General features: G+C 35.2%; 1 protein-coding gene across 1 annotated transcript in view; it reads left to right on the top strand.

Moving 5' to 3' along the window:
* Positions 1-14,699, top strand: part of LOC149282544 (thrombospondin type-1 domain-containing protein 7A-like) — a 105,726-nt gene extending 91,027 nt beyond the window's left edge. Inside the window, exons 14-28 of the mRNA XM_089498112.1 lie at positions 487-750; positions 3,752-3,930; positions 5,795-5,928; positions 6,397-6,550; positions 7,182-7,323; positions 7,745-7,860; positions 8,611-8,728; positions 9,029-9,174; positions 10,471-10,645; positions 10,998-11,171; positions 11,376-11,471; positions 12,242-12,324; positions 12,828-13,041; positions 13,380-13,467; positions 14,615-14,699. Coding sequence (XP_089354238.1) covers positions 487-750; positions 3,752-3,930; positions 5,795-5,928; positions 6,397-6,550; positions 7,182-7,323; positions 7,745-7,860; positions 8,611-8,728; positions 9,029-9,174; positions 10,471-10,645; positions 10,998-11,171; positions 11,376-11,471; positions 12,242-12,324; positions 12,828-13,041; positions 13,380-13,467; positions 14,615-14,699 — 2,168 coding nt within the window. The remainder of the gene's footprint in view (positions 1-486; positions 751-3,751; positions 3,931-5,794; positions 5,929-6,396; positions 6,551-7,181; positions 7,324-7,744; positions 7,861-8,610; positions 8,729-9,028; positions 9,175-10,470; positions 10,646-10,997; positions 11,172-11,375; positions 11,472-12,241; positions 12,325-12,827; positions 13,042-13,379; positions 13,468-14,614) is intronic.
* The last annotated feature ends 13,038 nt before the right edge of the window (positions 14,700-27,737 follow it).

The following is a 27,737-nucleotide window of genomic DNA, read 5'->3' as shown; positions in this document are numbered from 1 at the left end:
TAAATTTGTTTATTGTGGTATGAGGGACCGAAGAATAATATTTCAGACACCTTTTTAATGCTATTTTTTGGCTCTGTGTCATTACTGAGGATTTTTCAAATCTTATTGTAAGTCATTTTTTGAAAATCTCATAAATAACTTTGCAGTGAGACATGGCTTTATAAAATGTAAAAAATGACTTCAGATTAAGTGTCAGCTTTAATATTAATCTTATTTTGCATTTCTTTTGCATCCCTTTCATGCTGAGAACCCAGTCTCTGTAAATGGGCAGCCGCAGTATGTGCTAAGTGATTTTTCTTCATATGCCATCTCCTGTGCCAGAATCCATATCTTGGAGCGTTCTGTTCAATTGTGATAAAATAACACGTTTAGTAATCCATGTTGGAAATGTCTTGGCGTAATACAGTCTTCAAGAGATATCTGTGAAATATGCTTTGTGTTCTTTCTTTATAGTATTGAAATTAACTATTTTTTTTAAATATTCAGGGAAGAGTAAGAAAAAGGACAAGTGCAAAAACTCCCAGCTATATCCATTGATTGAGACACAGTTCTGTCCATGTGACAAATACAGTGCTCAGCCTGTGGGTAATTGGTCGGATTGCATTTTGCCAGAAGGAAAAGTGGAGGTGTTATTAGGAATGAAGGTTCAAGGAGACATCAAGGAATGTGGTCAAGGATATCGCTACCAGGCCATGGCATGTTATGATCAAAACAACAGACTTGTAGAGACCTCAAGATGCAATAGTCATGGTAAGCAAATATTGTTTTTACTCTCTTAAGCTGTAATTATTTTCTGGTAGTGTAAGCAACTAGCTCAGTTGTGATAACCTATAAAGCGTCTTGATCCTTGGTAATAAGTCTTGATAATTTCAGATATTCTTTAATACTATTCGCTCGGTCGCCCTAAGTTTTAGAGCAGGAAAAAAAGATATAGGAGTCCCATCTGTAATGCAGGTGATACGAAATATTATATGTTAATTAAGATGTCCAAGACTTTATTTATCTATTATAATGAAAAGGATACATTATAGTGATATAACTTTATGAGGGATCTAGGGTGCCCCCCACATCCTGAGATAAAAAAAAAAAGAGCGATGATCTTTATAGGATTATTCTTAAAATCATCTTCACATGTGTTCTGTAAGGAGATCACATTTCAAAAATTTCTTGGGAAAAAAAATCAATATGCATCATTATAAATGCCCAGAAGAAAACAGCCTGTTCCCGTATGTGGTTTTTCTTTTCCAAGCCGATGACCATTTTCCTATTATGTTCACTTTAAGTGCAAATTCTCATCATTTTTTTGTGGACGTTTCTCCCTATGGGGTATATCTGTTAACATTATCTGCTGTTGATGCAGTAACAAAACCGGGGAACATTTATGTAGAGACTACTAGGTAGTTGCTATGGAAGTATCCCACCTTAAATAACACAAACCTCAGTGTTTACTAAAATGTAATGGTGGTGGAGGTTATATTGGTATTGGTAAGTTTTTCGGGGGTTAACCGTAAACCCGCATACCAAATAAACCTTGGGTAAAAAAAGTGGTAACATAAGAAAAAAACAGTCAATGCTGGACAATAACTATATTTAGAGGCATTAACGATTTATTATGTATTAATAACATTAGCTAATATGTTAGCACATATCTAGCCAATGACAAACCGTATGATCATTAACTATCACTTTACACTGTAGCTAATTAATGAAAATAGTTTCCTCAGCTAATTACACATTTAATTGCACATTTATCCAGACATGTTATAGAGCTATTATAGCTAATAACCAATGTTTATAAATGATTATTATTATTCAAGTGTGTTAGTGTAAGGCAAATCTATATTATCAGCTAGTTTTTATAAGAGATAAACCAATAACAGGATAAAGGTATGTGGTTTTGTAGTATTGAAACAGAAGTTGTTTCCAATTACAAATACAACTTTCATTGTAAGATTACCTAATTAATTTAAGTTTTAATTAAGTGAACACATACATCATTCCATGAATAAGCTTTGTAAGCTTCCCTTATCTCAGCAGAATAGTCAAGAATATATAGGTGCCAGTAGTGGCATATTCTAGCCACTAGACGACTAGGCTTAGGCCACAGGGGGGTGACATCCCTACTAGGGGCCAATCACCCACCCTGATGCACATGAGGTCTTAATAGACCTGTTAGGATCTCCCTTTAAACAAGCCCATTTAGACTGTTGAATTCTGTGCGGACCTCCGTAGTATCTTTTCTGCATGAACCAAAGTGGAATACTGGCATATGACACCTTATTCCAGAACTCTGCACAAAGAATACTGGAGAAAGGAGGACCTTCTCAACATTCTAGGTCTGAGGGCTAGACCTAGGGCAACAACCCCGTAAACTCATCACCAGGTGGCAGATATCTCAGGGTTGAGCCCTTGGTCACTGCTTGCAGGATATTTTGATCTAGCTTTTGTAGCTTTTGCATGAAAGACTACCCCATCCCATCCCTGCCCCTTCTTGTGGATGTTTCTCCTATACTATACATTATTGACCAAGGGAACTCTCTAAACCATTGATCTCTGTATGTTGCTTCACCAACCCCCCCTCCTTACTGGTCCCCCTCCACCCATTCCTTAGCTGTTCATAATGCCTGTTGCCCACTCCACTCCTACCTGATCCAGTTTCTATAAAGAATAAAGAAAAGGTTGGTAACCAAGTTGGCCAGCTAACCAGATGGTCAACTAGACGACATTATAAATTAACATGTAAAGAAATAGTTTATATATGTAAAAAAAACCGCTACACTGACTTAACCAGCGTTAGTTAAGAATAAATCAATTGTTATTTAAAATTAATGTGATAGTTTATGCTACCAAGATAAATTAGCAGAATAATCCTGGCCTACATAAAATTCAAAGTTATGGGTTTCCAATTAATAATAATGTTTGCATCTGTGTAAATGTAATACTTTTTCCTGCAATAAAAATCAAAATTAAAAATTACATTGGAAAACAGTAGTTTCTGTATATATATTCAGTTCTTGTTTTATAATGGTACAAATTTACAATTTACATTATAATATATATGATACCCAAAATTCTACTGAGATAATTAGTTAGATACATAGATAGAGAAATTATATTTTTTGTCAACTTTTCACAACAAACACAGATATATTATCAAATATGTAAGAAATGAAAACATGTGTGTTTTGGACAATTCCTAGAAAATGTGAAGCTCTAATCATCTCGTTACCAGCATTCCACTTTACACAATTGTTTCTACTCACCAGCAGAGGAGTACCAATATCTCAAGAGAGAAGCCATTAAGTTTTTATTATTTCACATAACATGTTCTATGTTTAGAATAGATACCCAGGTGTCTCCAAATACCAGCCTCTGTCAAATTATGAGGTCTGTTTTATTGTGTCGACCTTTTCTGTTGACTTTAATGTCTCAGCTGTACCTTTCATCTATTTAATTTATGTATAGTAGGAGCCTTTCATTTATAGTTTCATAAATTATTTATATGAAAATACCGTAGATACGCTAAATCTTTATTATATCTTATAGAAGGCATCATAACAAGTTTCATTTTGTATATATTGTATAGTAATTTACTGAATGAATCTTTTAAATATCCATAAAATATCAGAATTATTGGTGAATAGTTTTGTTTTCTTTAACTAAAATGTATTTTTTTTTTTATAATCCAGTGGTATAATTTTCATAGCTTTATGTAGGTCCTCATTAATTGCCTAACATTTTTTCTTATTAGGTTATATAGAGGAAGCATGTATTATTCCATGCCCATCTGACTGTAAATTAAGCGAGTGGTCCAATTGGTCCCGATGTAGTAAATCCTGTGGGAGTGGTGTCAAAGTCCGTTCCAAATGGCTCCGGGAGAAGCCTTATAATGGTGGAAGACCATGCCCAAAACTGGATCATGTAAATCAGGTAAATGGCCTTTGATGTTTATATTAAGGGATATTTAGTTGACTTTCTGAGAATATGGAGAATGTATTAGGTTATTAAGTCTCCATAAACAGCCTGGGGTGGCCTGATTATGACAACATGCCTAACGCAGCCATCTAGGCAGCTATAGGTAGGTTTTTACAGAATCCGTGTCTGCACTCCCTAGGTAAAGCTTCTAGGATAAATTCACATTTTTTTCAACAGACACTCAAGGTTCGGTCCTTATTATAGGTATGTGCCGAATATTTACTTGGTCTAGTGCCTCATTTGAGTAGGAGCAGTGTGTTCCTTGGACCACCTAAACTGAGTTTCATGTACAGTACTTAAGGTTTATACTCAAAGCTTAGTGACTAAGGTAACTGAGTACAGTAACAGAGCACAATATATATTAAAGACTCTGAGCTACAATATGGGCATTTGTTATACCTCAAGACAAGATGCTTAGGAAGAATGAAAGGCTTTTGGGAAGTGGTTGATCTACTTTAATAACCTCTGATCTAGAATGAAAAGAAATAAGAGAATAACTAAAATGCTGATTGATTATCATATAACAGAATGTGGAAACTGAGAGTGTGCTCTCAGAATATTAAGTAACTCTCCGTAGGACTGCATCATCATCACCGGGTTGCATTTCGCTGAAACATCATGTACTCTTCATCATATAACCACTCTATTTTATTATATTGCTGCATAGAGGAAAATGGACAGAAAGGTTTACTTGTAATCTAAGACAGATTTTAGTATCAAATTCTTCATTTTGTTAAAAGCTTAGGATACTGTCCTTTGTGCTCAGTATGTTCCATAGTATGTGACTGTGCTGCCCTCTCGTGGAGTTCAGGTTCAATTACTAAAATAGAACTCAATGTCAAATTATTCCATTTAACATCCAAATTTATATTAAATGTTATCATTTAAAAAAAAATTGTCTAACATATATGTATGTATGAATTAGGTATTCAAGCATAAATATATATATATATATTTCTTATTGTTAGGTACTATGTATGTAACATATAATGTAACTTACTGTGTTGCCAGAATATAACTGGGGGATCGCCTAAATCAATGAAACCATTTTCCAATCAAGAACCCCTAGTAACATATTTTTCTATCCATATACCCCTATTATGACACCTTCTGATGGTAAATAGGTGCGATGGGGACTAAATTGTGGAGGCAATGGTACCTGCACATAGACATGCCTAGCCCCCAAAAGCCTTAAAATAGGTAGAGAGTGGACAGACTGGGCGGTTAGTGACCAGAAATAAAAGTTTACTCCCACTATAAAGCTCCAAACCTATGTTTATAATAACCCTACATGTAACTTTTTCCTACCAATTACTATGAATATCAGCAATGAAACAGATACTTAGGTACTGAAACACCATGAAATACTGGGATTGATGCTTCCTACACATATTGAGAAACACTAGCTTAAATTACAAAATATATTTTTATGATATAATAATAATATAATTGCATGTTTTAATTCTCTTTTTCTTCTTTTTTTGTGTTTTCTGCATTCAATAGGCTCAGGTAAGAATTTCTGAATGTACTAATGTTGAACCATATTAAATATGTTTTACTTGATGTATAGTTAAATAAGAAAAATACAAATTTCATTTGCAGCCTCTTCCATATGGGAATGCAAATGTTCTTGTAAGCTCCTATCACATTTTCTTTTTGATACTTTAAATATATTAAATTGAACCTTTTAGTGTGTGGGGTGGGGAGCTAATGCAATCAGATGGTTGCTGATTCCATATATCTATACAGGTCAGCATAAATAAATCATGTTTCCTCAATAACCTTAGAGTGGCTTACAGCATTCTCTCCTGTGGTATAGGTGTATGAAGTAGTTCCATGTCACAGTGATTGCAATCAGTACATCTGGGTCTCAGAGCCATGGAGTATATGTAAAGTAACAAATGTTGATCTGAAACAGAACTGTGGAGAAGGTGTTCAGACCAGAAAAGTAAGGTAAGAATAATCAAGAATACATGAATTTAAACTATACATATATTACAGCACAAACCACCGAGAGGAAGCTCATTACTATTTTACAAAAGCGGCCTCCGACCAGAACTGGTACCTGGGAGCTCTCCCCAACTACTCCTTATGGGAATTGAGGGGGCAAAACTTAGTTAGGGTGGTAGGGCAAGCTGCTAATGGGGTAGAGAAGCCTACCTACCTTTCTTTGTTGCTCTCTCATTAACGGTCCAAGGACGTGAATAAAGTCTTTTATATGGACATTGTTTCATCTCTTAAATTATTTCAGAGTTCAAGCTGGTGTTTTCTATGTGCTTTTACTGGGTAAATAGGAACACTTATTAGATGCTAATAGTCACAAATAAGTTGATTATTTGGCATAGAAGATCGAGAGCAATAAAACTTTATAAATCAATGTTCTGTTGCTGAGATAGTAGTCCTTGTTTCCCTTGGCTTTAGATGCATGCAGAACACAGTAGATGGCCCGGCAGACGTGGTTGAAGACTACCTCTGCGAACCAGAAGAAATGCCTCTTGGATCAAGAAACTGCAAACTGCCTTGCCCCGAAGATTGCGTAATGTCTGAATGGAGTCAATGGAACAAGTGCTCTTTGGTAAGACCCTTCAATCATTAAAATGTAAACTGGACCACAACTAAAGAAATGGGCCACGTACGCAAAAACTTACATACATACTTTTACATCATTATATGATGGTAATGCATGTAACTTTTTCAGCCTCTTAGAAAAGAATGCTTATTGTTATTAAAAATGAGTTGCTTCCCGAAATACATTAATGATTGAAGTGTATATGTAAAAAATGTCAAATGTAAAGTAAAAAAAACATTGACAGAATATTAGATTATTAGGTCAACAATACCATATAGCTTGGTAATAGATCGGAAACCACTGATGGGCAGAGAAAGATTGTAAATTGGGCTAATCTTTATGACTTAAATATGATAATATAGACATATACTTGGCTCCATAACAAGAGTATGCTGAAAAGGTTTTCATTATTATACAAATCACATTTCTGCATGGATAATGATGTTTAGCATTTTAATCTCTTGTTCAACTTTCAAATGGTTGTTTGCTTAATCCGCTTGTCTAGTATGTTATCAGTATTTGCAGATTCATCACAAAATGCTTATAAAAGTAATAGCTTACATTCCTAGCTTTGGCAAACATATTTGCAGAATTGAAATATGTACTTTTCCACCAAACACTATTTTTCTGTCTTAAGCCGTGTGATGGAACCACCTATCGGGAGAGATCAGCAACACCTATTCGACAGTCTGATGACGGCAAAGCCTGCCATATTGCCATTGAAACTGAGCCGTGTAATTTAAATAAGAATTGCTACCACTACGAGTACAATGTAACAGGTATGGAAAACAAGTTTTCTAAATGCTTATAATAAGCGAATTGAAGGATTCAGCCATTAGCTATGTACAGTAGCTAAAATACTTGACATTCCACATGCTAGACTACATGGGTTAAAGGGTCTCTTCACCACAATAACCAATGAACTGTTACTTGCACCATTCCGTTGCAAAGCGATCACTTCAATCAATTTTTGCACCTGAATAAGTTTTTATATGCTTCAGGGCCAATAAGCTCACTAGAACCCTTTCTGGTACTAGATAATATGAAGCCATTTTGTGTGCACAATTATTTAGTTAATTACTTGAACATACACAGTGAACACCATTATACACTATTGTGTAGATTTTCTTATGAACTGTAACTCATTCTAAATGTGGTGTTAAAGCCAACTCCTTGATTTATGCCCAACCATGTATTTAGATTGGAGTACTTGTCAGTTGAGTGAGAAGGCTGTGTGCGGAAATGGCATCAAAACAAGAATGCTTGACTGTGTTCGAAGTGACGCTAAATCTGTTGACCTAAAGTACTGTGAAGAGGTGAGTGTGAGTATATAAGACTCTATTAACCTTAATGCACTCTGGATGACATCTGTTAACACTGTCGCATGGCTGTAGAATATTTTTTAGAATTTTTGGTTAATGGGGAATGAAGATTTTATTTATTGATTTATAGGTTTAATAATCAATATACTTCCAAATCTGGTGAAAATGACTGACATAGCCTCAACAATACTGCATCTTTAATGGGTTTTTTTTTACCATGAGATACTATATAGGAATTTTATCAAAAATACATTTTCTGGTTTATTGGCAATAGTGCTCCTAAAAGGCTTAAATAACAGTTAATCTGTATGGTGATAATAGCACAGTTCAACCATGTTGCGTGTTTGCAACTGATAATCGAGAGGGGTAGATAAGGCCAGGAAGGATAAATACAGTAGAAGATATTGAAAGACAGGGAGAGGTGGCAAATGAAAAAGGACTCCAGTTGAATGGAGATAGAAGAATAAAAGTTCCCTATGATTGAAAAAAAATGGGGGAGGGGTATGTTGTCACAACAATAACAGCATGGAATTTGATCAACATTTCTGAATAGAAGGGAATGCTTTGCTTTTTAGAGAGGATTTCCTTTGATGGACAATCGTATTGTCATAAACTCTCAATTTAATTTTGACTTGATGGGAAAAAAAACCAAATGCTTTTGATTCCTCTTGTTTTCTATGGATTATCCTAACTACAGTATGTGTCATCAATCATATACTAAAGTAAAATGTATCTTTCATATAGCTTGGTTTGGAGAAGACATGGCAGATGAATACCTCTTGTGTGGTGGAATGTCCTGTGAACTGTCAGCTCTCTGATTGGTCTCAGTGGTCTGAGTGTTCCAAAGAATGTGGTCTTACAGGTTAGTTATGATTGTGAGATCTTTAAAAATAAAATGGTATGCCATTGCTCGATGGGCGCTTCCACTGAAACGCTCAAAATGGCTGATCCTTTAAGGTCAAAAGCTTTTAAAGCTACCACCAATAATTCCAGCAATTACTGGTTTCAGCTACACAATTGTAGCCAAAATTTCTGGTACTGATCCTTTTGACATGTAGTCAAGGCGACAAAAAAAGTCAAACGTTAAAAATAAGCAAGACTGTTTTCATATTTCAGAGGTAGATATTTAATTTTGTGTTTTTGTGTGTGTTGGGGGGTTTAGGAAAAATGATACGTAAAAGAACCGTGATACAGCCTGCACAGGGAGATGGGAGGCCGTGCCTCTCACAAGTGGAACAATCCAAGCCATGCCCAGTGAAGCCTTGCTATAGATGGCAATATGGACGTTGGTCTGTCTGCAAAGTCGAGGTATATGATTTCATTCTTATGCTGATGTGATTTTTTTAGTTGCTCAAAAAATTGCTCAAAAAAGGTGGGATATTATAAAGGCTTAAAGGGGAGCTACTACTTTTTTGTTTTGATTTCTGTAAATGTCATATTTGTATTGTCAGCAATCCGTGCTAGGTATAGTTTTGTTACTTGCTGCAGAAAAACTTACATAAGGTTATGCATGGGAGTCTCTTAGTTCCTGATTTCCCAGTGTGATCTTGCAATAAATATTGTGTTCGCTTCAGCTAAGTTTTACCTTTGACGCTGTGCTAGCCTGAGCTAGTATGTGAAAAGAACCATTTTGCTATTATTGTGACAAATGGCTCGCTTAAAGACATTTGGCAATATATGCATCATAAAAATTTGCACAATTATGTAGCACATTGTGTCACGTGGAACACAATCAGTGCCATGTTTTAATCTTCAAGAGGCTACCAAGTCCCTAGAACTTGCTCTTCAAATAGCAGAGAATCATGGGGGGTGAGTACTTTCGTGAAACATGGAAATAAATGATAACTTAATTTACGAGACTTTTTTGCGACAAGGTCCTTAGAACTATAGAACAGTAACCAAATGATATAAAAGTATTGTGGTTTTCTTTGTAAGATGAGTCACGTGCAAATATGGGAGCATCATTTTATTTATGTATGCATGCATCCCTCTTTAGCTTTTATGTTTTGGTACTTTGATTTATAAATTAAAAAGACTGGAGCAGCTTTAGGTGTGCAACTTGTATTGTTTATTTCAGTAATTGATTTTTTTGCTGTGTAGGGAACACCTGCTTTCACTGAATTAATTTCTAGTTTTTTCTTAGTGCTCCTCTATATGATGAGTACCATTTAGAAGACTTGTGCATTCAAATTCATACAAATTGCAATTGTAACGAAATTTGCCAATTTCGACAATTCATACAAATCCCTGAAAATGAAGAGGGAACTTCAGCAAAACAAACAGAAATGAAGCAAAGAGCTTAATTCTCACTCACCCACACGGCTTGTGTAGTGATTCACTCTGAATGTCTTCTTTCTGTTCTTCTTTCTTCTGTCTTTTTTATTCTGTCTTCTTTTACCACTCTAAAAAGTCTTCACAGTGGCACGACCCCTCGGTGAACATAGATGCAAATAATTTCTCAGAGTATGACTACATTTTAAATTATAAAGGGAAAAAATTTGGGAAATGGTAGAAAAATATTGTATGTAGTTTGTTACAAAAATATTTTCAGAAAAGTTTGCTTTACACACTTTATTTCTTTATTATTTCATTGTTTTTTGTTAGGATGCTCAATGTGGAGAGGGGACACGATTCAGAAACATTTCCTGTGTAGTTTATGATGGATCCAAGGAAGATCCTGGTAAAATTGTCGATGAAGAGTTTTGTGCAGATCTTGAACTCATTGTAAATGGTGAAAACAACATTATCCTTGAGGAATCTTGCACTGTTCCTTGTCCAGGTAAAGTCATTAATCAAGACAACAAATATATGTTCTCAACATTATGTTGCGGGATGGATTTTGTTATTGTTATTATTAAACATACTTGGAACATTGTAGCAATCATTGTTGACCTTCAGAAGGTTTGTGCAAGTTCCTTTCATGAGACTATCATGGCTAGGCTGGGGTTGAAGGACATCACTGTCTTTCCATGTAACCTATCTAGAGGCTCACATGTGCTCCCTAGCATGTACTTATTACTTATAGGATATCAGATGCCTAAATACACCCAACTCTGTGTTGGGGATTGCCCAACATCTATTTGGAGACAAATATTTGCAGCTCATTTTGGTTTGTTTTTTTTTGTCTTTAGGAGATTGTTACTTGAACGAGTGGTCTGAATGGAGTTTGTGCCAGTTGACATGTGTTAATGGGGAAGATCTAGGCTTTGGAGGAGTAAAAGTACGATCACGTGCAGTGGTAATTCAAGAAATGGAAAATCAACATCTCTGCCCAGAACAAACTTTAGAAACTAAGTCATGTAATGGTAAGTAACAGAATACAGCTGTGTGAAACAGAAAGTACAGTACACCCTCTTTGAATTCCGTGGTTTTACATATCAGGGCATAATAACAATGTGTCATGATTGTTTAAACAAAAATAAAGCCATCCAACATTACATTTTGAGTATTTGATAATAAATATGTTATTATTTCAATATGTAATAATTATTTTATGTATTTTTGCACAGATGGGCAGTGTTTTGAGTACAAATGGTTGTCTAGTCCATGGAAAGGATCATTCCGATCTGTTTGGTGTCAAAGGTCTGATGGTTTAAATGTGACAGGTAAATATTTGACTAGTTACAACAACGCTGGGCTGGATTCAATTGATTGATTGAAGTCATCACCTAGATTGCAGTGGAGAACAGATCAAATTTTTTCGAGATTTTATCTGAGTGGGTAATAAAAGAAAAATTCTAAATGCTATTAAGCAGTAAGTAATGACTGATCATAGATGATCAATATATTGAGTACACATATTAATACCACTACTTACTATGTTTCTATAGAGCTGTCTATTTGCAAAGCATTTTGGTTTGTGGTTTCTCACGGAAGCCTAGATTAAACCTAATGATCTCTTTGCATAGATATTGGGTACTGTGGATATTGGACAATTTTTGTACAAAACAATAAAAAGTGACACAATCCCCATAGCAATCAATGTATATGTTCTTGCTGATTGCTCCACTTTTGATGACTTTGTACCAGAATGGCCCATTTCTTAAGTGGACAGATGATCATAGCTGGAAATAAGAGAGTATGTGCCACCTAAAAATCTAATCTGTGTGGGCTCACTATATGCTCATGGTCCATATGTCGTATGGATCTAGTATCACCCCTTCCCTCATATACCTTTTCACTGAATTTCATGTATGCCGTGTGAACCTAGTTCCTACTTTTGAATCATTACAAAGTTTCATGAAAAATATCTTCCTTTCTTTGAATCTTTCTATATATTTACAAAATGTAACACGCTGAAGAATTGTTTACATAACTACCTACGGTATTTTACAGTGCAGTATTATAGTAAAATTATAATTGTCTCTTTTCACAGGAGGATGCTTAGAGGTATACCAGCCAGAGAGTGAGAGGACATGCACTCCTCCCTGTACTCAGCCTCACTCATACTGTACAGAGGTATGTACCAATCCACTTGGGAATATAAAAACAAATCGTTAAGAAGTTCCACTCCATTTATTGTATATTCTGAAATAAATACAACATTCCGTTACAAAACTGCTTTGAGTCAAGTGTGACTTAAGTATGATAAATGAATTGTTGTGCTCTTGCTGTGAAAATGTTAATTTGTAGGGACTAATGTAATAGTTTCCACACATTGTCTCTGTTATTTTATTGCTTTTCATATTAGCCTTCTGCTATGCATAAAATACTCCCTGGTGTTTGGTAGAACATGTTTAGAATGATTTAAAGCCACAGTGTTACAAAGTAATGAAGCAACCTTGGGCTAGAGGCAATGGTAGGAGTACTGGATGATCTATATAACTAAATTGATTAGGCTACCAAATATTAAGCAGAATGTGAAACACACCCAGGGATGGAATACTGACTTTTGTAATAACAATGAAAAATTAAACATATGCGTTCTAGGGTGAATCATGCTGTTTTCTGTTTTCTTAAAGACTGGCTTCTGCGGCTGTGAAGATGGCTACACTGAAGTGACATCATCAGACGGCACACTAGATCAGTGCACTTTAATTCCTGTTGTTGTTTTTCCCACCATAGAAGATAAAAAGGGTGATGTGAAAACAAGTAGAGCTGTTAACCCCACCCAGCCCTCCAGCAGTCAGTCAGGGTATGGTGGAAGGACATGGATCTTAGAACCTTTTGGATCAGGTGAGTTAGACGTAGGTGATATTTAAAGCCACGTTAGAGATTGTTTCCAGATGTGAAAGGTAGGCTTCTCTGCACAGAAATGATAAGATATACATAATTATATTATTATTATTATTATTATTATTATTAAAACATTAAAGTAAAACCATCATGCTTATACAAGTCTGACATTAACCAATAGCACATATAAAAATGTGTTGGTGTGGTGAAACAGACCTGTATTACTATGCTAATCTCAGTGCTGCTTTAACTTAGTAACACAAGCCAATGAATCATCATTGCTCTTTAACTGGTATCTGTTACTGCTTCTCTAATTGAACTAACATTCACTCTTTTAGATGGGAGATTGAAAACCTGGGTTTATGGGGTTGCAGCAGGTGCTTTTGTCTTACTCCTGTTTATTGTGTCCATGATCTATCTGGCCTGGTGAGTCTTCTGATTTTTCACAATTATCACAATGATCTGTCCTAACCTTCACATCGCTTTTCTAACAGATTCCTAACTAATCATTCTGTTTTCTTACAGTGTTTTTCATTTAGTATATATGTGCTCTAAGACTGTCAAATAACTTGTATTTTATTGTGAAGTATACACATAGTTTTACCTAATTTTAGAACTTCTGTAGACATTTAAAGTAAAAAAGAGATCTCTGTGTAGATTCTGCCTAAGCTCGGTGACCTACATTACCTATATATAAAGTTATTAACATCTTGGGAAGTCACCTAGTAAGAGAGATGGTTAGGTTTTGTTTCTTTCTATAAAACCTCAGAAAAAATAGTGATCCTTGTTGGCTATTTTAATTGATGAAATGCATAAGGTTTCTGGTGGATGCTTTTCTGTGATTGAAAATTACAATATGTATTAATTCTTTAAGCTTTCACTTGAGTACTACAATGAGCCGATGGATAGAACCTAAAGAGGTATCCCACATGCACATGAATGTAGTTCTGAACATTAAATGCAGGACTGTATGCAGTAATATATTATGGCACTAAAGAAGTTGTTTTAGTATTAGGATGATATTTTCAGCTCAAGCACAATAACGAACTGGTCGTTTTTGGAAATTTCATGAAATCCTAATGATGTCCTGCTTATTCCAACTGACTCCCTTTCTCTATAGACCCGGGGTTTGGGCCTGGGGGATCTTGAGGCTAAAAGGGGTCTGCTCTACTGTAAATCAATACAGATAGCAGAAAAAAATCAGAACAAATTAGCCACATGCATTGACCACTTCTCAGGGTTTGTCTGGGATTAAGATTAACTATACATTTTAATTTGAGGTATTGTTGTTCTGGCCGGCCTTGCAGGTAAATGTCCTTTTGGGTAGGTGCCTGTCAGCGGCTCCGACATACCTTTAGTGTGCCTGTGAATTATCTGCTGCTGGTCTTAAAGTGGAAGGATGCATTTTGCCACTCCAGTCTGGTACTTCTGTTGTTTTAAGCAGAAGTTACGCAATAAATTGCATTTAATCTTTTCAAGATTAATTCACAGCCCCCTTAAAACAGAGGTGTTTTTTTTTTAAATACTGTGATGTTTTTTGTAAACACATATGTGTTCCTTTTTTTCTTTAAAGCAAAAAGCCAAAGAAGCCGCCAAGAAGACAAAACAACCGCCTGAAACCTTTAACCTTGGCATATGATGGAGATGCAGACATGTAAACTACATTTAGTAATATTCCTGGAAAAAATATACCGTCCAAAATGACCACTGATTTAACGGAAGACTTGTAATCTGAGAAATGCATTATAAAAAAAGAAAAAGACAAGGCGAACCATACTACATCAATGGATTATTGAAACAATAACTGTAAATTGCGAATTTCATGGTAGTTTAACTGTACTTTGGTTCTTCCAGAATCCTACAAAGAACATGCAGGTGGAAAATCCATGTCTATGTAAACACACAATTTGAATAACCCAGATAAAGGTTTGGTAGGTCAGCTTGACCCAACAGGTCCACATGAGTTGATACCACGCTCTGATTTGACTCTCGTACCATTTTTCTTTAATTAACAATGTGTTTTTTGTCAAATGAGAGTTGTATATAACAACGCACAGATAACTGATCTTTAAAGACATTCATCGACTGGACAGCCTGTCTCTGAACTTGAAGCTCACATATGGAACCGCTAGACTCACTGTATATACATTTGTGCCACAACTACAGCATACATGAACATTTTCCTGAAATGCAGTATTTTCTAGCAACTACTCTCTGATAAATCACTTGTAAATGTTACAATGTTTCTACTTTCTCTATCTCTCGTAACTTTGCCTACATCTTTTTTTTTTGCTACATGTAAGGCAAGATTTTGCACTATATTAGTGCAGCATGATATGCACTTAACTAGGATTGCCATAGAAAATGCCTCTTTTCATAAGGGATGGTGTGTCTTGTGCTAGAAGGGTCATGTAGACATATGAGCAAAAAAGTTTAAAATAGGAATGAGAGTAGAGTTTTGGGACTGAGAAAAATCAACAATTTCATGTGTACATATATTTCATTACTTTTGTCAAAATAGCTGTTTTCTAGTTAGATGAGTGGATGCAATGTGCTTCTCAAAAAAAACAAAAACTATGATAGCCATTCTTCATATCCATACATGGTATAATTTTAATACCCACTCCCAGAAAATATTGACGTTTTTGCTACCTTGTAAAATACATCTTGTTCAAATATGGTTCCATCAAACCTGATACAATATAATTTGTGAAACCTTTAGAAAATTAATGTTGTGAGGATTCTTGAATCAGGTTTGAATTACTGCAGTTAATTATTGTGCTTTCCTCATGATTATACATGTCAATGCAGCGTTTTTCTATTGTCTGTCACCGGAATTCTGAACCTGTGTTTTTTTTTTTCTATATGTCTTTAACTAAGGAAACTATTATGTCCCATATGGTTTAAACAGCTGTTAGTCTTTGTACATGTTTTTTTACTGCCAACTCTATACTTTTGCATATAGCAGTTAGTAATTCCTTGTGTATTTCACCAACTGCAAAAATTAATAGTAACAATATACAGCTAACACGCTATTATTTGATTATGAGGAACAGAACAAGATCCCAAGTGATATAAGGAATGCTATTTGAGTTTTATGATTTTGAGAACCCATCCCTGTGTTTCTTAACATAGTAATTTTGGTTAAAAAAGACACAGGTCCATCAAATTCAACCCCACTGTAGATCCAGAAGCAGGCGAAAACCTCACATTGTGCCTCAAAAAGGGGAAACGCTGCTTCTTGACTCCAAACCGCTTAGTCTTTATAACCAGTATCTTCTTTGCTAAAAAAAAAACTTATCTTGTACATATTTAAAGGCATCAATTGAAATTCATAGCAAAGCCTCCGTAGGTAGTGATTTCCAGATATTTATTGTTTTTACCGAAAAGAACCCTTTTCTCTGTTGAAATTTTCTCTTGGTAAAATTCTCTTTCTTCAACTCTAAATAGGTTGTTCTATGTTCAGTCCAATTAATGAACAAGTTATGTGAGTGGTTAGCTTTTTAAGTTATGAATGATGTATTATGTTGCATAAAGAAAATGCATCACAAGTGACATATCAAAAGCCTTGGAATTTCATACTTATAGATGCTTGTTGCTGCTAAGTTTATTTATCGATTCTTTTGCCAAACACTAATATAACAGGAACATAATATCTATACTCAAACAACACTTAAAGGAACAATATAATGCATTGCTGCTGGCGACTATATATTTATGTTCTTTGATTAAGTATGTATTAATTGTGTCCTGTTACTTAAACATTGTGTGTTTTCTTGCCTTTATGTTTTTAATATTGACATTTTTCCCTAACTATACTGTCATTTGTCAGTTGTAACCATTATTTATTACATGTTTATGTTGATAATAACCTATATGCATCATTAGAATAATAAGAACAGCTGGTATCTTGTCATATATATATCTATATTAATCCAACAATATCTATCACATTTCTTATCAAATATAAAAAAAATATATCACTAGCTAACTAATGATTAGAAATAATATAGGATTATATATGTTATTGTTTATTTGCAGTGGTGTTGAAGGAAAAAGCAGTGATATCTTGTTAGGAAATAATAATGAATGAAAAATACTGAAAAACAACATTGATGACAAAGAAAAAAAAAGGGAAAAAAATATATCTAAGTGTCATGTGTTATGGGTAAATTATTTAATTTCATTATTAATATAACGGATCTTATCTTGGGGAAATTACATAATGAGTCAGTTTAAAGTTTACAATAAGAAACTATGAAAATATCCCACAAATTGTTCAAGCCCAAAAAATAAATATTTAAATGAATGATATAAGCCTTTTTATAAAATACATAATGAGTTTTGTAGTGTTTATGTCTCAATAAAAAAGGTTACCTTTGGAGCCCAGGTGACCAGTATAGACCTAATCAGTTTACTAAATCCTAAACACTATAGATATGCTATCTAGTGAGGTTTCCACCAAATGAATAGCTGGCCCAACTCACACTCACAATAAACTATAAATAAGTTTAAGGTTCCTTAGTAGTTCCTATATAGGGATAAATCCACTCATAGCTGGAATTGGAGTACCATAAGAACTTGTTATAGGCTAAACCACTGGAGTGCATTGTTAATTGTTACTTTTGTTGTGTCTGCACTTTCTTTTCAATGGTTTTTTACCCATATCCCCGCAGATAAATTCCACATACACAATTAGATGGTAAGCAATATGCCAAAGTGTACAATTTCTATAAAATGTTTTTACTTTTGTAATTATTTGTAGAAATGTATTTGTATGTAATTTTCTTATTCTAACCTATTAACCTTACTTAACCTTACTTCAAACAAAATAACTACAACTATTCTTGTTACATGAGTCATTGACAAAAACAACAACTATTTCGCTTTTGCAGACTACATAATGCATTTTTCTGTGAGTTCAACTGAATACATCTTTAGATTAGAACAAATTATATATATATATATATATATATATATATATATAGGGACAAACCCCCATTAAGACTGATATGTTGTATGGGATTTTGATGTAACGGCACAGTATTCTAGGGTAGGAAGGACTCAGAACCACGCCTGGATTAATAAGACAATGGCTGTTTTATTTTCACACTCATTGGCTGGGCTACATAAACAAAATAAATAAATAAACAACAATTTGCTCATTACCCTTGGGTAGCTTGACTTTAAAAAATGCTCTTTATAGCCTTTAATAGTGCACAGGTGGCCCCAATCAATTTACAAGGTACTTAAGTCACAGTCCTAAGAAAATATGGACTGGATGCAGACACCCTGTTAGTAGAATGGAGAACCGGCCCACCTTGCTCTTCCAGATACCCCAGGGACCAAAAATGCACAGAAGAAACCATAACAAATATCATACTCTACTCACCCTGGGGATGTTCTTTCCCACTATACAGGGAAGGAACTGTAAAACCCTGGGTCCTAAATACATACCTGTTAGGAAAACACCGCTCACTGTCATATATATTTGTGTGTATCTCTCCTCTCTCTTCTTCTCTCTCTCTCCCGTACAATTTCCTGTGTAATAAAATGGCTACATTTATCATTTTACTGGTAACAACCAAAATGGCTTCTCTTTACAAATGCAGTTGTTTGCTCAAATTGAAAATTAAAATGATTGAAAATCGGATATTCTAACTGCAGCTGCTGGTTATGGGTTGTATATTTTTAAACTCCTAAAGATGGTGCAGTTATCTGCAGTGTTGTGTATCGCAGCCCATTCAATTGTGGTCCTCAAGCCTAGGTTTCAGAGACAATATTAGAAGAGCTGGATGACCAGCAACCAATGGGCACAAGGCCAGAACCCCCATATGGTATAGTAAACACTTGCCTAGAAGGCCACATTGAAGCACATTGCAGCGAAGTAGGTATAAAAAAGTGTTGGCACCAATATCCTTCCCACAAAGAGCTTTTATAAAAATGCAATTAGCTTCTGGGGCAGAGAAGGTAGTATTTGTGCCTGGGATATCAGTCATATCCAGAAAATCAAAGGGCTACACACTATTTAAAAAAAATATTATTGCATATTTAGCGATATTTTGTCCAGTCACTTTCCTTTTTGGTGTAGAGCCATACATACATAGCACTGCTATAAGCAGGGATTGATTTGCGATCTAGGGGAAAGATACACAGCCAAAAAGGTTTTTATTGTGTGTTAAACAAAACAATGTAGATGGTCTATAGGAAACATAATTTGCCAAGGTTGCTGGAAAACCCTAGGGTTGGCCCTAGCTATATGTAACCTAGACCATTGATTTTGGTAGAAGTCCACTGCATTGGGCACTGGACTCTAGTTAATTCCCGGTGATGTTTGGTGTCATTTCTGTTATTTAAGTAATACCATTTCTTTTTAGGTTTTAAATAATTTATTTAATAACAGAATCCATTTCATTGTATGTAAAAGCAACATATACAACTTCATTCACCTTTAATCTTTATCTACCTAATGATAATTCCGTATTAAGAAATGACTTTGCCTTCTTTAATTTACTTGAATGTTAAGGCAGCTGTCTATGGAATGTTTACTTTTTGTTTATTTGTAAATTATGTATTTTTTTTAACATACATTTTTGTAATGCAGAAAATGGTAAACGCGTTTGTGAATATTGTATTTCAGTTCTTTAGGTAACACATGAAAATGGACTTTTGGTTCTTCAACATTCTCATGCAGCTAATTTGCGCATAACTAATGTGATGCTGGCAATAAAGATCATTACACATCTTCTCTTTGCTTTTATTTCTTAGTTTGGAGATTAACCACAATTTAACAAAAATGACTGCCATGAGATTTAGGAGTTTGGAATAAAGTATAGTTACTATTACTCTCACTTAACCCGCTAATTTTAACTTAATACGCTCCCACATATATATTCTAATTAACATAAACAGGTTATTCATAGCCTTCTCCAGCGGCACCTCTGCCAACATTAAATGTACAGGAGCAATGAAGCATGAGAATAAGATGGACAACATTAGGTTGACTCCTGCCTCCATGTGGGAGGTTGTAGATGAGTTGAACCTAAAACCCCTGTTTTAACTTCACATTATGATGGACCAACCCAAGTGGGCTTTACCTACACGAAGCACTGAGTTGGCCCTGCATAATGCATGGTTTATGTAAGAAGATTTCTCATTGACCCGCTAGTAGACTTTGCATATGAATTCACAACAATTATAATTTTAATTCACTCTCTCACATTTTCTCTCATACTCTCACACTCTCAATATCTCACTACCTTCTCTGCGTTACCTTGGCCTCCTGGATCACTTCCACATTGTGTACCCTGGAGTTCTGCCCTGATGTGGAAGCGCTGCAGGGAGCTGAGGTAACACAGTGGATCTCTGGAGAAGAATGAAGAGGCAGAGAACAAGAAGTTAAGCTGTAGAAACACTGAGAAGGTAGGGAGACATTGAGAGGTGGGATAGAGTGAGAAAGAGTATGACAGAGCATGAGTTAAAGTGAGGGTGAGTGGTAACGAATTTAGTTTCTGAATAAAAAAGCCCTCTGAACTTTGTCAGAACAAAAAAGGAAATAAACAAAATTTGACCAAATGTTTTATGGTCCATGTGCATACATCTACTAGCTAGGTCCTCCTTGCAGGTGAAGCTCCTTGGTCTTATCTTTTTGTAATGCATAGTGATATCAGTGAGTTCAACTATCCTACGACAGGTTAGTGAATACAGTGATGGTGTTTATAGAATGTTTTACATTACTGTTATTTGTGTCTCTTTAATGTTCTGATAGTTGACTTGATGGTCATGCAACCATAGCTAGACAGACAGAGTTGGAGGAAGCTGAAAATAACGAAGAACATATTCTGCAAATGCCCCATTGTTTCTAAGTAAATATAATACGAATGCAATTTTTCTTTGATTTCTAAAATGTTTTTTTTTTATCATTATCTCAACCGCCACCCCCTGACATTGGTCCTTGTAGCTTCAGAATTTGCATGTATTATATAATAATGACATTAGGCCTTTTGGTAAGACAGAATTATTTATCAGCAAACTTATATCTTATAGAACAATATATCTATTACATAACCTCAAAGCACCTATACATATTTGACTGTTTATTCATTGCATCGGTACATGCTATTGTTATCAGTAATTGTTATGTGTGGTCCACAGGGGGTTGCAATTCTCTTTTACACATGTAGGTTGCTCAGAATTCTTAACACTCCTGCTGTGGATGTTGCCAAAGTAGATGCAGACACTTTTTAATTTGATTAATGAAACTCATTTGTAAACACTGTATATATGTGGGAAATAATTACAGAAGTAGTTTGTAATTTCCTTGATAAATTCCTTTTATTTTATTTTCATTTCCTGGACACTATATTTTATTGATATCTAGAAGGTGACACAATCCAAATTTTTCGAGACAAGTGCACTGTACATTTTAGAATAGAATATTCATCCAATCATCATCATCTTAATCATCTGTCCGCACAAATGTCATCATCTTCTCCCAATCTCCATGAACTATTGACATATGCAAAATAAGCCATCGTCTGTTTACAGCTTTGCTACCACTTCTTCACAGGAGCTCTGATGTGTATTCAATAACACTTTATTGCATTGCTCAATGCAGTTTGTTCTTTTTCAGTGTTCCATTGTAGATTAGGTGGTGAACTCTTCGATTTTTTTTTCTCCTGGTCATGAAGCTAAATCTCCTGGTTGTGGGAACAGTGCTTAAACACTTCCACTCCCCATCCTATTCTCCTGTCCTTACAAATTTAGGGTGTTTGGAGCTAGCCCTGTCCAACATATGTTAGTCCTGCCTTCTTGACTGGCTAACCCCACCAACTATGAGACCACTACCTCTGAAGTTCCCAGGTATGGTGGTGGCTGTACATTTTTTTTTACTAGTTCTAAAATAGAATAACAGAAAACCTCAACATAGTTCATACGAATCATAAGAATGTGGTCAAAACCAGAATGTTCAACAAAAGTTTTGAAAAATGAAGGGTCAACTCATCTCCTATAAGAAGTTGAGTTGACCCTTCATGATCTGCAAATGTTAATGATTCTCAAATGAGATCTCTACCGTTTCGCTTACCGTTTAACACATATTAACCCCTCTATAAACGATCACCGATATTATGGGCCTATCTAATCTTGGTTAGTCAAGGCAACACCTGTGTAAGTATAAGTATAAGCATGACATGGAATAGCAGTGCATGCATATACTAGGACTCATGCATTTCTCCCCTGGGCTGACTTCATAGATTCTCTGAAATATGCCCTTACATGCCAGCAGTATGTGAGCCAGGACTTCACGTCTCTTTCTAAAACCAAAGTTTTAGAAAGAGTTCCTCAAAAAAACATATAAAAAAATATATAAAATTGTAGAAAAAAAAGAAAAAAATGTGCTTTAGTGTGGGTCAAATTCTGATTTAAATACCACATTATGTGACCATGTTAATACAGATATCAACTAATCTTGACCCCACAAGCATATTTTGTGTGTTATATATTTTGGTACAATCTCAGGATTTATTTTATGCTATACACCACATGCTCTCAAATCTTACAAAATATTCCCAGATATTCCTCTAGAGGGCAACACAGACTGAAACAATAAAAATGACCAAAAATGCATATTTCTATTCTAGGCTGTAACATATTGAGACTAGAGTGCACGGTAAAATACCCATGCATAAGAGTAATGTACATCCAAGCTGATATCCACATTAAATTAAAAATAACACCAGAATGATCTACTGGAAGGAAAGAAAAATACACTACACTTTAGTAAGATTGTCTGAAAAAAAATGTATTATCACTGTAACTCAAATTAAATAAAAGCTTGACTAAACCAAAATAACTGTAATGCTACAGTTTAGTAAAACAAGACTTCTTAATCTGGAAAAGTAAGAGATGCACACACAGGACATTGTGATAAACAGAGTTTGTGGTTATATGGTTAAATATTCTTAAATCTTTTAATTCTTAAATATATTTTGTATAAGGAGGAGACAAAGCATTATAATAATGTCTGGCAAATAGAAAAGATAGTTGAATACTTAAGACCTTTTTTTACATAGTCTTACATATATTTCTCACAAATTTGCTATAAATTATGCTTTTCCCTCATTCCATGTATTGTGAAATATATTAGTAATGATAGATACAAATATCGCAGTGGTCTCTTGTTAATTACAGATTTTTTTTGTATTATTTAATTCTAGTAGATGATCTGGATGTTATTGTATAATACATAGTACTGTTCCAGGCATGTGTGAAAAATGCTGTAAAGTAACAATGTTTGAAAAAGTATACATGATAATAGCTTATTTTTGTCATTTTACAAAATCCAAAATGAGTGAACAAAAAAAAAAATCAAATCAATCATCAATCTAATATGTAGGTTCAAACACTAGGAAGTCCAAGAGTTTTAGTTAAAGTGCAGTAATTTCTTGAGTGAGCCCAACAACTTGGACCCATAATGCTTTCATATAGGGACAGTTCCACCAGACATGTAACATTGTCCTGAGGGACTTGGGTTGATTTTCTGGATTCTCATTGGCACCAAGTACCATCTATATTGGATTTTTCTGCTCTATTTAATATAGAGTCAGTTTAATATATGTGACTCATGTTTCATTGTTAGAATTTGGGGTGGATGACAATATCACCTCCCCTCATGTTGGTTGGAGAGTGGACTATAGCACAGAAGCAAGAAGCTAAACAATTTCTGCAATAATCAAGATCCACATAAAAGGAAGATCCTTCAACCAGCAGACTTTCTAAATTAAGTTTGGAACTGTGACTTGAATGCTTTAATTTGTTATATTACCCAGCTGCAGTATTTGAATGTAAAAAAATCTGGAAAATTTATCCCTGTATAATTGGTGAGTTTAGATGCAAGAGCAGGATACATTTTTCTCAACTGCTCTTTGAATAATAGTAAATATATATGCTCCCAATGAAGGACAGATACCATTCTTACATAAGTGCATGAACAAGCTGCAAACATTTAGGGATGGGCCTATAATCATGGCAAGATTACTTATTCCCAGAAAGAAAGGCTCATGCAGTTCCATGCTTCTACAATGTATAGTGATGCATGGAGATGCTCTAAAGAGTTTACATACAACATCCATAAATGTTTCACAAGAATCGACTACATCTTCGTGGAAGCTCAACAACGACAAAATGTGCAAAAAAAAAAAAAAAAGACAGCATAGGTAATATCATATGATAAGACCACACCACGGTTGAGGAGACAATTAACGTAAACTTTCCCACAAGGGGCAAGGGCACTCCTTCATTTGGTTTCCGATGAGCCATTCAGAGGTTGACTTGCTTATGTGCTTCAGATCATTGCTGCTGATTAACCCCACTACGCTTGAGCTTTAGGTCACACTGATGGGTCTTTTCACTAATAAGTTGAGTGATATTATCTGTATTGATGGCATTTTCACATACCTGTCATACCTTTTATAACCTGTGTTCCCCAGTCTAGGGTCTTTGAAATTGTGATTGACCAATCATTAAGTAGATGATCTGTACCTGCTTTTTATGCAGTTTGTGGAACCCACTCCCATGAGCCGACTCAGCCTTTGCATATGCTGAAATGCAAGGGGACTAACTACCAGAATAAGGAAGGGCAACTTAAGATGGTTAGAACTTCTGTTCTAATACTGCGCATGGGCCAAATCACACACTGTGTTCAAACAAAGCTCGAGTCTGCTGCTTGTCCTAACTTTATGAGAATTATTCTGCTGAAGACTCACAAAGTGGCCAGTGGACTAGAAGATGATATATACATTAGACAAGTAACAAACTAAACATTCTCTTGCACTATATTCAAATAGCCTAGGATTTTCTTTTTCGTATCCTGTACAGTTTTTCCTTGTAATGTATCATCATTATGAAGAGAACTGTATGAAGGTTTCTAAAGAAATTTCCTAATCATCTGATAACAAATGTAGTCATATAAGAACACTGACTTGTCTACAAGCTTGTCCATCGATCATAATTACCGTACTCTTGTCAGCATAGGACATAGGGTTCTACAATGTTGTACTAAAACATTGGCTTACTTTCTAGTGATCGCCATCTGGCATGTGTTTGATCATTCATTTAATTTAAGGCAGGTTTTATTAAATTAGGAAGATCATACCTATTTGGAGGAAAAAAATCTCTCCATCTGGCATCTTTTCTTCTTTCTTTTCAGTAAGGTCATACACATACAATTTATTTTTCAGTACATTCCTAATATAAAGTGTGATTTTGTTACAGTTAAATTACTACTTAAATGAAAATTCTTAAAATATTCATCTATAGGAAAAATAAAAAGTAAACCTTGTGGTGAACAACTGACTGTGTTATTGGAAATAGTTTTAAAATTAGTTATTCATCTAAAAAACACACAAAAAAACAATAAGCATCTAATTTTTAAGATTTCACAAAAATAAGTCCCCAGTGAATGCCATTCTGTTTCATTTAGAACAACATAAGGCAACACCTAATTAGCAAATGGATGCTCATTGTCTGTATATGTTTACTGTAATATGTCGGGTATAATAAGCACAATATTCCCCTTTTTTCAAGAACCCTGAAAAGGGGGGCACTTATTATACCCAAGTACGTAAAAAAAGAAAAAAATGCTTACTTGTAAGCCATGGTTATAATGCTTACAATGTCTCATTCCTCACACGCACGTACCTGGGCTGACCGATAGTGGTGAGCACAGCAGCCGGCAAAGCCCTCTTCATTAGGGTCCCTCAGTCCTGACATTACGTAATTTCCCAGCACTCCAAACAGCTTCCAATCTTTAGGATGCTTTATTTAGAGAAAGCAAAAAAGCAACGTTTCGGCCTTTGTCAAGCTCACAAAACGTTGCTTTTTTTGCTTTCTCTAAATAAAGTATCATAAAGATTGGAAGCTGTTTGAAGTTCTGGGATTCCTTTTCTTTGTTCGTATGCTTCAAGAGGGTTTATGCTGTCCCTTTTTTCCTGCTAGCACCCAGCTTCTTGGGAGTTGCGTGCAGAACCATTTTTTCTTTTTTATGACGTAATTTCCTGACACTCGGACACAGGACTGCAAGGGAGAAGAAGAACTGACCATTTACCAACCATGGGACTAAAACGCACGAGCCTCTGCTGAGCCTACAAAGGAAGCATGGGCGGGGGTCTTAAATGTAGGTGTATGTGTGTGTGAGGCGTGCAATGAGTTTGTATATGTGAGTATATGTAAATGTGTGTATGTTTGAGATTGTAGAAATAACCTGTAAAGCTAGAGTTATGAGTGTATATAATACACACGTACTTAGTTTTTCCTACAAAATTGAGTGTAAAGTTACATAGAAACAAAGAATTTAATGGCAGATAAGAACCATTCAATCCATCTATCAGTCCTTGGTCTGGTCCCATAATGAGGATAGCTTTATGTATATCCCATGCATGTTTACATTTTCTTACTGTACTAGCCTCCACTTCTGGTGGGAGACTATTCTACCATTCTCTCATTAAAATAGAACTTCTTTACTTTACATCTAAGCCTCTGACCATCTAGTTTTAGACTTCTTGTCCTAACATCCTTTCAAATAAGCTTGCCTCCTTTAAATCCCTTCAAGTATTTAAATGTTTCCATTATATTCCCACTCTCTCGCTTTTTTCTCCAAGCTATACATATTGAGATCCCCTAGTCTTTCCTGATATTTTTTTATTCTGCAAACCATTTATCATTTTAGTAGCCCACTTCTGAACTCTCTCCAATGTGTCAATAACTTTCTGGAGATGGAGTTTCCAGAACTGAACACAATGCTCTAGGTGAGGCCAGAACCACTTCTATCTTCCTCCTACTAATGCTACTAACCCAGCACCCTACTTTCTTTTTCCGATGATATATTGCAGTGTCTGCTTAGTTTTAAGTCATCAGAAATAATTACTACGAAGTCCCTGTCTTCCGTTTATTGTTTAAAAACCTTTTCTGAGGCTCCTCATAGGTCTTTGGCCAATCAGAAGCACTCACTTTACATTATTGGAGCATAACTTTCATTGAAAACCCAATGCATCCATTCATAAAGGTCACTCACAGCAATTCAGCCTGCTGCTGGATAACTTTTGTTTTACTATTTTCCCCTCAACAAAACAAAGGTAAATGAAGGAAAGTGCTCCGAATTTTCATTTGAATTTATTTTGATCGCATTCACTCTCTCTCACATTTTATAGTAGAGACTCCTTTTTTAATACTTTAAGCTATGATGCATGTTGAATCTGGAAATGTGAGTGGAAATTATAGAGAGCAAACTAAAATTCCACAAGCACACAAAAAAAATGTAAAGCTCTGGCAGGGGAGGGTGGAGGAATTAAAGTCTCAAAAGCTCATTGCTTTATCAAAATGGTTTTAGTTGTTCGGTGGGTGGTTTAGTAGTGTACTGTACCTAAACCAAAAGGTGATTATAGTGTACAGCCAAAAGAAAAGAGAATCAACAGGATTCACCGAGAGAAAATAAGACAAAATTATATAGAATGAAAAAATAATGAAATCGTTTAGTGGCAGATGTAGGAACAATGTCAAACAATGAGTTTGGTTTTTTCCATTGCAAAATTTTATTCATGCAGTAGGGGTTCTGGCCTGGATCCTTTTACAGAAGAAAGGTCAAGGGAGTCTAAACACCTACATGTAACTATTAATCAAATCCCGCAAATTGCCCTCAT

This window comes from Sceloporus occidentalis, unplaced genomic scaffold (genome assembly GCF_023333645.1).
Source record: "Sceloporus occidentalis isolate IW3139 unplaced genomic scaffold, rSceOcc1.0.p SCAF_113, whole genome shotgun sequence".
In the NCBI taxonomy this organism is placed as follows: domain Eukaryota; kingdom Metazoa; phylum Chordata; class Lepidosauria; order Squamata; family Phrynosomatidae; genus Sceloporus; species Sceloporus occidentalis.
This window is presented reverse-complemented; position numbering and strand designations above follow the sequence as displayed.